Source organism: Nannospalax galili, unplaced genomic scaffold (genome assembly GCF_000622305.1).
Source record: "Nannospalax galili isolate Female #2095 unplaced genomic scaffold, S.galili_v1.0 scaffold290, whole genome shotgun sequence".
Taxonomy (NCBI): domain Eukaryota; kingdom Metazoa; phylum Chordata; class Mammalia; order Rodentia; family Spalacidae; genus Nannospalax; species Nannospalax galili.
The window spans coordinates 8,139,718-8,152,544 of record NW_008331486.1 but is presented as its reverse complement, the minus strand read 5'-3'; the positions used below and the strand labels follow the sequence as shown (position 1 = coordinate 8,152,544).

The 12,827-nt window shown below is 43.5% G+C and overlaps 1 protein-coding gene across 1 annotated transcript in view; it reads left to right on the top strand.

The window, feature by feature from the left end:
- Positions 1-12,827, top strand: part of Nup188 (nucleoporin 188) — a 69,809-nt gene that overhangs the window by 16,505 nt on the left and 40,477 nt on the right. Inside the window, exons 4-10 of the mRNA XM_008826086.3 lie at positions 3,405-3,489; positions 4,406-4,486; positions 4,995-5,039; positions 6,851-6,943; positions 7,838-7,957; positions 11,532-11,743; positions 12,670-12,784. Coding sequence (XP_008824308.1) covers positions 3,405-3,489; positions 4,406-4,486; positions 4,995-5,039; positions 6,851-6,943; positions 7,838-7,957; positions 11,532-11,743; positions 12,670-12,784 — 751 coding nt within the window. The remainder of the gene's footprint in view (positions 1-3,404; positions 3,490-4,405; positions 4,487-4,994; positions 5,040-6,850; positions 6,944-7,837; positions 7,958-11,531; positions 11,744-12,669; positions 12,785-12,827) is intronic.

The following is a 12,827-nucleotide window of genomic DNA, read 5'->3' as shown; positions in this document are numbered from 1 at the left end:
CATAGTGAGTTCCAGGACAGCTAGGGCTACAGGGAGACCCTGTCTCAAAAAGACCCCCCCCGAAAAAAGCTTATTTATACATGTGAGTGCTTGCATGTATCTATGTGTACCACATGTGTGCCTGATACCTGCAGAGGCCAAAAGAGGGAGTTGAATCCCCTGGAACTGGAATTATAAGTGGTTATGAGCTGCCAGACCTGGGTGCTGGGAACTGAAACTGGGTCCTCTGCAAGAGCAGTAAATGGTCTTACCATTGAGCCATCTCTCCAGCCCTCCCCAGTCTTTTTTTAAAAGAGAGAAAAATACCCTTTATACAGTAGCATGGGATTTGAAGTCTGATTTTTATGGGGGAGGGTGTGGGGGGACAGGGAGGGCAGGTAACCCTTGCTGGCATGAACTCACTTTGTAGACCAGGCTGGCCTGGAACTAACAGAGATCCACTTGCCTCTGCTTCTGGGTGGTAGGATTAAAGGCATGCACCACCACTCCTGACAATTTATTTTTTATTTATTTTTATTGTATGTGTATGAGTGTTTTACCTGCATGTAAATGCACCTGTGTCATGCCATGCTCACAGAGGACAGAAGAGGGCATCAGATCCCCTAGAGCTGGTGTTATAGATGGTTATTAGCCACCATGTGGTGCTGGGAGCCAAACCTGGGTTTTCTGCAAGAGCCGCCAGTGCTCTTAACCAGTGAGCCATCTCTCAAAGAGTTTATACTTCACTGGCATTTCACCTTTGTAATTGGTTTATTTTTTGTTTCAGTTCTAGAACTTGAACTGAAAGACTTGTATGTGCTAGGCGAACTCTGTGTGAGCAGCCGCATCCCTAGCCCACGCCCTCTTTCTGGTCACTAATGTGGTCTTGGGCACTGCATTGTGTCTGGTTGTCATGATCTTTGTCTGCGCTTAGCTGCCACCATATCTCAGCTTCTTTGGCTTTCATGACCTCAGACAGTTCTGAGAAACTGTGAAGTGTTCTATAGCATGTCCTCCACTTGGGTTTGTCTGATGTTTTCTCATAATAGACTTGATAGGGTTTTGAGAGGTGAAATACATACTGTTCTTACTACATCAGTTCAGTGTTAACCTTGGCCACATTGCTAAGGTAGCGTTTGTCAAGTTTCTCCTCTGTAGAGTTACTTTTTCCCTCTTCCTTACTCTGTTCTTTGGACTTAGGTCTGAGTGTAGTCTGCTTTCTGTGCCTCCCCTTTTTTGCTTGTTTTCCTCTGGGAGAAATGGGGGTAGAACTCAGGGACTTGGCATGTTAGACAAACATTCTAGTCCAGTATAGCCCGCTTCTTTTCAATAATTTATTTATTATTTTTATTTCATGTGTATGAGTGTATTGTGTGCATAGAGGTAGGTGCACCCACGTCATGTAATGCCTGCAGGAGTTAGAAGAGGGTGTCCCATTCCTTGAAATTGGATTTATGGACAGTGAGTAGGTGCTGGGAATTGAATCTGGCTCCTCTGCAAGAGCAGTCAGTACTCTTAACCACTGAGCCATCTCTCCAGCCCCAGTATAGCCCATTTCAATCTTGGGTGGTAGTGAACTTAGACTTCACCTTCTGAAGGAAGGGGTGTCTATCTACATGTGCTATTCAGGGTTCTTTGTAAGGCTTCCTTATTCGTGAAGCATTCGTCATCTGTGTCAGTGTGTGCGCAGTGCATGTTTATTTTGTACTGCGTCTGCATTTTGTGGGGAGGGATGCTGGGAGTTGAACACAGTGCATGCCAGGCCCTTGCTCTGTCACTGAGCTGCACTCTTAGCCCCTGGTGCTTTGTTTATAGGTTGTCTCGTCTTAGGCCACTGGGAATTTTTGGACGATGTCTGCTTCTCCCGTGTCCCTGCCGCTGTTTTTCAGCACCTCCTGACTTCACAGCAGTTGAAGGTGCTTCAGGCTCTTCTTGTGCATTTTTTGCCCTAGCTCTAGAATCAGGCATTTCTCCAAAAAGTCCTGGGTGCTAAGTATGCTTGCTGCTACTGAGGTGTCATAACTTTAGACTTCTCAGTGGACAGGGCCTGATAACATATGTTTGTGCACTAACAGACCTGGTTTTACTTTTTATTTCAAGGTTTTATTAGCTGTGGGATTTTTGGTAAGGTATTTCCTAAAAGTGTTGGTAATTCCATTTATAAAATGAGGATGGAACTGGAGAGATGGCTCAGCAGTTAAGAGTACTGGCTGCTCTTTTAGAGGACCCAGGTTCAAGTCCCAGTACCCACATGTTGTGTAACAACCATCTGTAACACCAGTTCCAGAGGATCCAGTGCCCTCTTCTGGCCTCTGAGGGCTTTGCATGACACAGGTGCACTGACATACATGCAGGCAAAACACTTGTACACAAGTGTTTTGTATTTTTAAAAATAAATTTTTAAAAATTTTAAATGAGGATAATATTTACCTTTCAGTGTATTTGCAAGGGGGGCTGGGGAGATGGCTCAGCCGTTAATGGCACTGGCTGCTCTTGCAGAGGACCCAGGTTCAAATCCCAGCACCCACTTGTTAGCTGACAACCATCTGTAACTCCAATTTCAGGGGATCTGATGCCCTCTTCTGTCCTCTGTGGGTACCGCACAACATGCGTGCACTTACATACATGCACTTATATACATGCAGGCATAACATACACAAAATAATAATAAATATCAGAGTATTTGCAAGGATCGGAAATGGAAGTATCAGATAACAGCTGGGGAGATGGCTCACTGGGTAAAATGCTTGCTGTGCCAGCATGAGGACCTGAGTTCAGATCCCCAGTACCCACATAAAAGTGGGTGGGTGTGGGGGCATGCACCTGTAACCCCAGTGATGGGTCAGGAAGAGACAGGAGGATCCTGGAGGCTTGCTGCCAACCAGTCTAGCAGAAATGATGAGCTCCACATTCAGTGAGAGACCCTGTCTCGAAAAATGAGAGTGAGAACGGCATGGTGGTCCACACCTTTAATCCTAGCACTCGGGAAGCAGTGGCAGGTAGATCTCTAGTTAGAGGCCAACCAGGGCTACATAGTGAGACCTGTCTTTAAAAAAAATGAGCTTGAGAAAGATACCTGGCATCAACCTCTGGCCTTCATATCTCCTCCCATTAAAAATACATTAATGTAACATATGGACAAAGTCAGTACTATAACCATAGTTTGTAACAAATCTGCACTGTTTTATTACTTAGGCATAAGTAGTTCTGTGTTATAAAGTCCATAGAAGTGAGAGAGAGAGAGAGAGAGAGAGAGAGAGAGAGAGAGAGTGAGTTACAGGTACTAAAGGGCAGAAAGAAGGCCTGTAATCAGTCTTGTTAAATATTTTTGGCACGGGCAAAATCCCAACACTTGGGAGGCAGAAGAAGGGCGTTTACTTTAACCCCTGGGGGTCATTGAGAATAATGAAATGACTTTGTCTTAGTCCCAGTTCAGCTGAAAAAGTGAAAGCTAGCAAAGATGTTGCCTCACCGCTGAAGGAGCTGGGCTTCAGAGTCAGCAAGTTTCTGGTGAGTGAAACTTCACAGTGGCTCTGTTTATCACTGGCAGTGTGAGGTCTGGGGTTGGTTGTTAATGAGTGTTAGTGAAGATTCATTTTATTTTGGTTTGGGAGATTTTTAATTGAACATTTTTGGGTTTAAAAATTATTCAAGGGGGCTGGAGAGATGGCTCAGTGGTTAAGAACACTGGTTGTTCTTGCAGAAGACCCTGGTTCAAATTCCAGCACCCACATGGCAGCTAAGAACTGTCCATTAACTCCAGTCCCAGGGGATCCGACAGCCTCTTCTGACCTCCGCAGGCTTTGCACGACATGGGTGCACTTACCTGTATGCAGGCAATTACATGCATACACATAAAATAAAAATAATAAATGAAAAGAAAGTATTCAAATTGCTGCCAGATGTGATGGCGCAGTCCTATAGTCCCAATACTTGGGAGGCAGAGGCAGGCGGATCTCTGTGAGTTTAAGGTCAGCATGGTGTACATAGTGAGTTTCCAGGCCAACTGGGCCTGTTTCAAAAAAGACCAAAAATAAATTAAAAAAAAAAAAAATTCAAATTGCAACTCTTCTCACCCTAAGTCACAAATCAGAGTTGCCTATTTATACAGCATTCATGTGGTGGTCTTTAATGAAGTTTATGTTTAAATATGTGCCTGTTTTTCTTTAATTTTGGAAACCTAATTATGCTGTTTTAATATACTTAGAGAATTAGCACAGGTTTCAGCATGTGAATTTTGTCATTCATGCAATTTGCATGTTAGTACCTGACTCCTTTCGGTTAAAGTGGTTATGTTGTGAGACTGTAAAGAGGATTGATTTCTGAGTCCTATGTTCATTCCATAGGACAATCTCATTTAAAATGTTGTACACTGTGTGCGGGTTCTAAATGGGCTGGCTGCTCACTTGAGGCCTCTTTATTTTAGGGTCTTGATGAGGAGCAGAGTGTGCAGTTACTGCAGTGTTACCTTCAGGAGGATTACAGGGGCACTCGGGACTCACTGAAGGTGTGTGCTTCTGCCCAGCTCCTGTCTGCCTTTCTCCTTTCTCCCCATTGCTTAGGTAACTTAGAGTTTGGGCACCTGTTCTTTACAGAGGAGGTCAGGTTTGCTACAACAGGAAAGACTAAAGGCTGCTGGGGGGAAAACCCAAACCTACCCACCATATGTTTGAGCTGAGGCCTGTCTGCGTTCTTGGAGCGGTAGGAAAGTCAGAGAGCGTGTTGATAGAGAACCAGCAGAGCACCCAGCTACCCAGCTTATAAATTTATGTATGACGAGATTGGGGCCAGAGGATGTGGGAGGGATTTGAGCACCAGTTTGATTAGACTAAATTTAAAAATAAGGTAGTGGGCTAGACCCTGTCTCAAAAAGGAACCTCCCCCCACACACACAAAAAAGGCAGAAAGTGTTTATAGATATAGAAGAACAACATGAGGGCAAGATGTAGATGTGTCTGTTTCTTTGCCAATTGAGTTTTATTTATGATGGTGTCTTGACTGCTGTTTTCCTTCAGACGGTCCTCCAAGATGAGAGACAGAGTCAGGCCTTAATCCTGAAGGTAAGTAGTGTCACCATCTCCCTTCTTTGGTGTACAGTTGTGTGATGGCAACTTAACCCTGTTTTCATGAGCATTTCTGTCTTTTTTGACTCTGTTAGGTAAGTTTTGAGGTCATAGTAAAGTAACATAATCAGCTCCAGGAGCCAGCTAAGGAGTTTTCCCGACACTTTCTTCAGCTGGTGCTGGTATGAACTGGATCATGGGTAGCTTTTCTCTAAGTCTAAATTCATTTGATTTTTTTTTTTTGGGTGGCGAGTGGTGTTGATTTATCCCAGAGCCTCATGGGTGCTGGATAAGCATTGTACCACTGAGCTACACCACAGCCTTCTTACATCTAAACCAAGCAAGGTTTGTATCCCCTTTATTCCTGACCTGTCTTCCTGCAGCCCTCTCACTTGAGAGCTTTAGAGTGGAATGTGATTTCTGGAGTCCTTCTTCTTAGCACATAGTACATCGATTGTATATTTTAGGGCACGTGGCAGTGGTATTTTAACATCTGTTTTCATGTATTTGACCTGTCAGTTTATAACATTGCATATAGCATTCAATGCTCTGCGAATTCATACTAGAAAACATTTTTGGAAATTTATTTACTTATTTATTTGGTCTTTTGGAGACAGGGTCTCCTTGTAGCCCCAGATGGCCTGGAATTCGCTATGTAGTCAAGGTTGGTCTCCATCTCACAAAGATTGGCTTGTCTCAGCCTCTGGAGTGCTGGGATTAAAGGCATGCACCACCACGTCTGGCTCCCTTAAGTGTTGCAGGTTTCCTCGCGGGTCCAGCCCACAAGGGACTGCAGGAAACAAGGGTTCTGGCCAAGGTGGGGGTGAGAGGTGCAGAGTCAACACATATACTCCAGGAGTTGGGTGAGAGCAGGCACTAGGTGAGGTGCTGCAGACTCGTTTATTGCTGGGAAGTGCAAGCCTTATATACCTCTCCCCCTGCCCCCAATGTCCCATAAGTTGGTGTGTTGCTTCCTGATAGATCCCCTCATCCAGGCAGATTGTAGGCTGGCTCTGGGCTGCGCTCTCAAAGCGGAAGCTGTGTTCTCTAGTGCAGCCTGTGCTTAAGCCTGGCACTTCCTCTCCTGCACTTAAGTTTTTTTTTTTTTTTTGAATTTACTTTTTATTTCTTTTTATTTAAAAAACAATTTGGTTTTCTTTATGAATTTCAAGACAGCTGGGCCTATAGGGAGACCCGGTCTGAAAAGACCAAAAAACAAAAACATTTATTTACTTGTGTGTGTGTGTGTGTGTGTGTGTGCGCGCGCGCGCGCGCGCGCTTGCATGCCATTAAGACATGCGAAAATCATAGGACAGCTTGTGAGAGTTGGTTCTCTCCTAACACATGGGTCCTGACAATTGAGCTCAGGTTGTCAGGCTTGGCAGCCAGTACCTTTACCCTTTGAACCATCCATTCATATCTCATCCCCTGGAACTGAAATTATAGGTAGCTGTGAGCCACCTGATGTGGGTGCTGAGAATCAAACTGTGAGTCCTCTGTCAAAGCAGTAAGCTTTCTAAACCAGAGGCATCTTGCTGGCCCCTCCATTCACATTTTTAAAGGATCTGATGATCAGCAGGTGTAAAATTGAGTGTCCTGTTTACAGAAGTAACTGATTTTTAATTTTTAAAATTTTTTTTATTTTTATTTTATGTGTATGAGTGTATTGCCTGCATGTAGGTAAGTGCACCCATTGTTAGCTGCCATGTGGATGCTGGGATTTGAACCCGGGTCTTCTGTAAGAACAACCAGTGTTCTTAACCACTGAGCCATCTCTCCAGCCCCTGATTTTGAATTTTTGTTTCCAGATTGCAGATTATTATTATGAGGAAAGAACCTGCATCCTTCGTTGTGTCTTACATCTTCTGACTTACTTCCAAGATGAAAGACACCCCTATCGGGTAAGCCATTCAGTCAGTCCCTCTTCTCTCTGTCCCATATTTGGAACATTGCAAGATTTCTGACATTTTCTTTTCAATCTTTTTGAGACAGGGTCTCCCTATAGCCCCAGCTGGCCTGGAATTCAGTATGTAGACCAGGCTGGCCAGGAACTCGTAGAGATCCAGCTGCCTCTGCCTCATGAGTGCTGGGTGCCCCATATTCTTAAAAAATTTTTAAGATTTATTTTTATTTTTAATTATGTGTGTATGTGCACATGTGTGCACGTGAGTGCAGGTACCCTTGGAGGCCAGAGGCATTAGATCTCCTGGAGCTAGTTACAGGTGATTGCGAGGCATCTAATGTTGGTGTTGGGAACCAAATTTGGGTCCTTGCAAGAGTAGTATTTGTTCTCAACTGCTGAGCCATCTGTCTAGCCTAAAATATTTTATTATTATTTTTGTTTCGAGAACTGAGAGAGCACCCACTGGACCTGGAACTCACTATGTAGACCAGGCTAGCCTGAATCTCACAGAGATCCGCCTGCCTCTGTCTCCCAAGTGCTGGGACTAAAGGCGTGTGCCACCACTCCTGGTTAAGCCTAAATTAAAAAAAAAAATTTAGGGGGCTGGAGAGGTGGCTCAGTGGTTAAGAGCACGGCTGCTCGTGCAGTGGCCCTGGGTTCGATTCCTAGTACCTACATGGTGACTAACAATCAACTGTAACTCCAATTCCAAGGGAATCGACACCCTCTTCTGACCTCTGGGCACTGTATGACATGGGTGTGCTTTCATTCATGAAGGCAGTACACTCATGCACATAAAGTAAAAACAATAAATGAAATACTGAGTTTTCATATTATTCATATTCATTTGAATGTTTACCTTTTATTCTACATGAGTTACTCTTTTTTTAAGGTTGAATATGCGGACTGTGTTGATAAATTGGAGAAGGAGCTAGTTGTAAAATACAGGCAGCAGTTTGTGGAGCTCTACAGAACTGAAGTACCAACCTGGGAAACACACGGGAACCTTATGGTATGTGGGGTCTGTGCTGCACATAGCTGGAGAGTGACAGGGAGCTTCCGTGGCCATGGGAGCCCTGGCTAGGTAACTAACCAAGCACACATGGCTCATCCTTAAGAAAAGTATAGACCTGTCAGAACAGAACACTGATTACTTAAGTAGTGGTAGCTAATACAAGACCTTTTCTTTGGTTGGTCTTTTCTTTCCTTTTGGTTGCTAGGGTCATAGACTCTCATCAGACCTCTCTGTTTTGCTCCCCCTCCCCTTTTTTAAAATTTTGTTTCCTAAAATATTCTTGGTAGTTAATGAAATTCTAAACCCAAGATTTCACCTACTTTTTTTTTTAATTTGGTGGTAGGGGTGGTTGGGAGTTTCTGGGGGACAGAATTCAGACAGTGTCTCACTCTAGCCAGTTCAGGCTACCTGGAACTCCTGGCGGTCCTCCTGCCTCATCTTGCCGTATAGATTACTTCTTTTCATTTTCTGTTAAGTGTGATACTAGTCTGATAATTTTATCCTAAATTCTAAACGAATTTGTTTTTATAGATTATATTGTAGCCTGCTTTTTCTTTTTGTTTTTTTCTTGTTTATCTTTTTGAAACAGCTGGCCTAGAACTTGCTATGTAGATAGGCTGGTCTTCACGACATGAACATGTACAACACAGGTGCAGGTAATACACTCACACTCATAAAATAAAAATAAAAATTTTTAAACAGCTGCTTTAAAAAATTTAGTTAGGCCAGGTGTGGTGGCACACATGTTTAATCCCAGCACTCAGGAGGCAGAGTCAGGCTGATTGATCTCTATGAGTTTGAGGCCAGCCTGGTCTACATAGTGAGGTCCTGGCCAGCTGGAGCTATAGGGAGACCCTGTCTCAAAAAGACCAGACAAACAAAATTTTAAGTTTATGTACATGATATGTGTTTGTCTGTGAATCCGTAGCATACATGTGAAGGTCAGAAAACAACTTGTGATCAATGGTTCTCTCCTACCACCCTGTAAATTCTGGGCATAGAACTCAGGTGATCAGGCTTGGCTAGAAACACCTTTACCATTTTGCCAGCTCTGTCTTTCATTTTTTGAGATAGGGTCTTGCTGTGTAGCCCAGGCTGGCCACCTTGTAGGCTTTTAAACCTGATTGTCCTCTCCGAGGTGATGGCATGTCCATGACCCTGGTAGGGGATTTAAGAACAGTTACTGTCCTCTCCTTTATGGCTGCCATGTCTTTCTTGGTGAGTATACTATATCCACTTCTATTTAAAAGGAATGTGCAAGAAAAAAAAAAACAAAACACGAATAAATAAATGCATTTAAAAAGTCTATGGAGGTGGGCAGGTCAGTGGTGTCCAGGAGGTTGGGGGAGGGTGTGTGGGTAGGATAGGGTCTGTTTTCAAGAGTGATAAAAATTGCGCATGATTGGTTGTATGGATTGAATAACCTTGACGTTATCATTGGTGAGTTGTACTGGTACACAAATGCAAATTATACCTCCACAAAGCTGTTAAAATAAAAACCACTGTGGTGCTTGGGTCCCCCCGCCCAAAAAAAAATAAAAGGAATGTGCATTTGGCAGCAGTTGAGTGTGATGTTCTATAAATACCAGCTGTCTTGAAGTTGTCCAGATATGCTGTTTGCTGATTTATTCTGTTAGCAAAATATTGGTAAAAAACTAGGCATGGTGAGACATGCCTATAATCTTAGTACTTGAGAGACAGGCCAAAGGATCAGGAGTTCAAGATCATTTTCATCTATACAGTAAATTCAAGGCCAACTTGGATGGGAGACATGTACCCCCAAATAAATAAATAAATATTATGTCATGTGTGTATACACACATATACAAATTTCAGTGCCATTCAAAGTGAATTTGGTGAAATAAATTATGGCATTTATATGCAAAATTCAATGCAATATTAATAATGAAGAGCTGACCAGTTGAATATTATGTGGCAAATCCACTTAATGGATTATTAAACATCTATAAAAAGTAGAAAATAGCCAGGCTTGGTGGTGCACACCTTTAATCCCAGCACTTAGGCAGGCAGAGGCAGGTGGATCTGTGAGTTCAAGGCCAGCTTGGTCTCTGAGAAATCAGCACTCAGGAAACCTCTCAGAATGCAGTTGCTAGAACTAATTGTTTTCTTTCTGATACCAAAGCAGACAAAACAACACTTTTCCCAGATGTGTGACATTTTGCAGCTGAGGTACACTTATATAAAAGCAGTATCTAAGAACTTGAGAACAATGTCCTTTTTTTTAAATGTGTATGCATGTATTGCCTGTGTGTAGGAAGTGCACCCGTGTCATGCAATGCCCACGGAAGTCAGAAGAGGCTGTTGGATCCCCTGGGACTGGAGTTACGGTCAGTGTTAGCTGCCATGTGGGTGCTGGGATTTGGACCCCGGTCTTCTACAAGAACAGCCAGTGTTCTTAACTGCTGAGCCATCTCTCCAGCCCCTTTTTTTCATTTTTAAAGTATGTATCTATATATGTGTCTGTATGTGGATATGTATAGAAAAGGGTGTCAGATCTCTTGGAGCTGGAGTTATAGGCAGCTGTGAGTCACCCAACCTGGTTGCTGGGAACTGAACCCAAGCCCTGTGTAAAAACAGTACATGCTTAACTGCTGAGCCATCTCTCCAGCCTCCAGATCCATCCATCCATCCATCCATCCATCCATCCATCCATCCATCCATCAATCATCTCCCTCCCTCCCTCCCTCCCTCTTCTTGAGACAGGGTTTCCCTGTAGTCCCAGCTGGCCTGGAACTCGCTGTGTAGACCAGGCTGACCTCAGTCTCACAGAGATCCACCTAACTCTGCCTTCCGAGTGTTGGGCTTAAAGGCATGTGCTAGCATACCTGCCCAGAAAAATTTTTTTTTTTTTTTTTTTTTTTTTTGGTCTTTTTGAGACAGGGTCTCCCTGTAGCCACAGCTGTCCTGGATTCATTATGTAGACCTGTAGACCAGGCTGGCCTTGAACTCACAGAGATCCATCCACCTTTGCCTCCCAAGTGGTGGGATTAAAGGTGAGCACTGGGATTAAAGGTGTGCGCCACCACACCCGGCAGAAATTTTTAATATGCTATTACAGGAAGTAATCTTTGAGATTCATTGTTAAATTTAAAAAGTAAGGTGCCAGATAATTTGAGTAATGTGCTGTTTGGCTTAGAGATTGAGTGTGGACTGAGTGCCTGTAGAAGGCATGTTGCTGAGAGAAGCATATCTAGAACAGCAAGTCTAGGCCTTGTACAGAAGTGTCAGTGATTGGGAAATAGAAGTTAGAGGCCATTTTTATATTTAATTTTTTTTCCAATACGTGCATATGTTTCTAATAAAAATGACATTTTTAGGGCCAGGTATGGTGGTACATGCCTTTCATCCCAAAAGCAGGCAGATCTTTTGAGTTCAAGGCTATCCTGATCTACATAATGAGTTCCAGGCCAGCCAGAGGCTATATATGACACCCTGTCTCAAAACAAAAAAACTAAAATTTTTTTTAAAAAGAAAAAAAAAAAATCCAACATTTTAAAGTATGTTTTTAGTCACGCTGTCTTTCTCTTCCATGTTTTCTTCATTGGTGCAGACTGAGCGTCAGGTGTCTCGCTGGTTTGTACAGTGCCTCCGGGAACAGTCCATGCTGCTAGAAATTATTTTCCTTTATTATGCATACTTTGAGATGGCGCCTAGTGATCTACTGATACTAACCAAGATGTTTAAAGAGCAAGGATTTGGTAGTAGGCAGACCAATAGACACCTGGTGGATGAGACCATGGATCCTTTAGTAGATCGGATTGGGTAAGTCTGAATGAATTGTAAGTTATAGACCTTCTAAGGTGTTAGACCATTGATGTAAGTACAGGAAAGGGAGGGCATACTTTTCATCTTAATGGCTGCGGAGACAGGTGGGTATTCGCAAATGTTCCAGGTCTTACAGGAAGTATAATCTGAAATTAAAGGGGACATGTTCATCTCTCAAGATGTTCTGTCTTGATCTAAGGATTTGTATATTCTTCCCATAAGAATAGTTGATGAGCATCTGCTGCAGGCCACACATGACACAGGTGCTGTGGAGACGTCGACAAATAGGACGTGTTTGCTCTGCTCTTTGAGGCCACTGTGTGTAGACTTTGAATTTACTTTTTCCTGTACTACGGCCATGGGTAGATCAACATTTTGAGGCCTGTTCCCCCTGAGAGCGATGGGGATATGACCATTTACCTGGGTCAGGTGTAAGTGGTAGATGTAGAAACCTTCAGTACTGGGTCTGTGCTGCCCTTGTGGGACAGGCACAGCCCCATCAGTATCATGAGATTGAGGTGTGCTGGAAGGAGAAGTACAAAGTACATTCTGAGGGTCTGGGGTATAGCTGGGTGGTAGAGTACATGCTTGACATACTTGGCCCTGGGTTTGATCCTCAGCCACTACAAAAGAAAACAACCTCTATATTTAAAAGTGTAGTCTGAGCTGGGCATGGTGGCACAGACCTTTAATCCCAGTACTCAGGAGACAGAGGCAGGTGAATCTCTGGGAGACTGAGGCCAACCTGGTCTACATAGCAAGTTCCAGGAGAGCTGGGACTAGGGAGACGCTGTCTCAAAAAAAAGAAGTGTGAAAAGAATGTTAAAGGACTCACTAACACTATTTTGCTAGTGAATGTCTTACATCTTCCCTTAGGCTCAGAAGAGCTTATGTGAGACCATGGTGTGGCCTTTTCTTTGCAGCTTCTTCAGTGCCCTCATCCTGGTGGAAGGCATGGATGTCGAGTCCTTGCATAAGTGTGCTTTGGATGACAGCAGAGAACTGCACCAGTTTGCTCAGGATGGACTCGTCTGTCAGGTGAACTTGGAAGAGCATTCCTTCTTCAGGTGGTTTCTAGTTA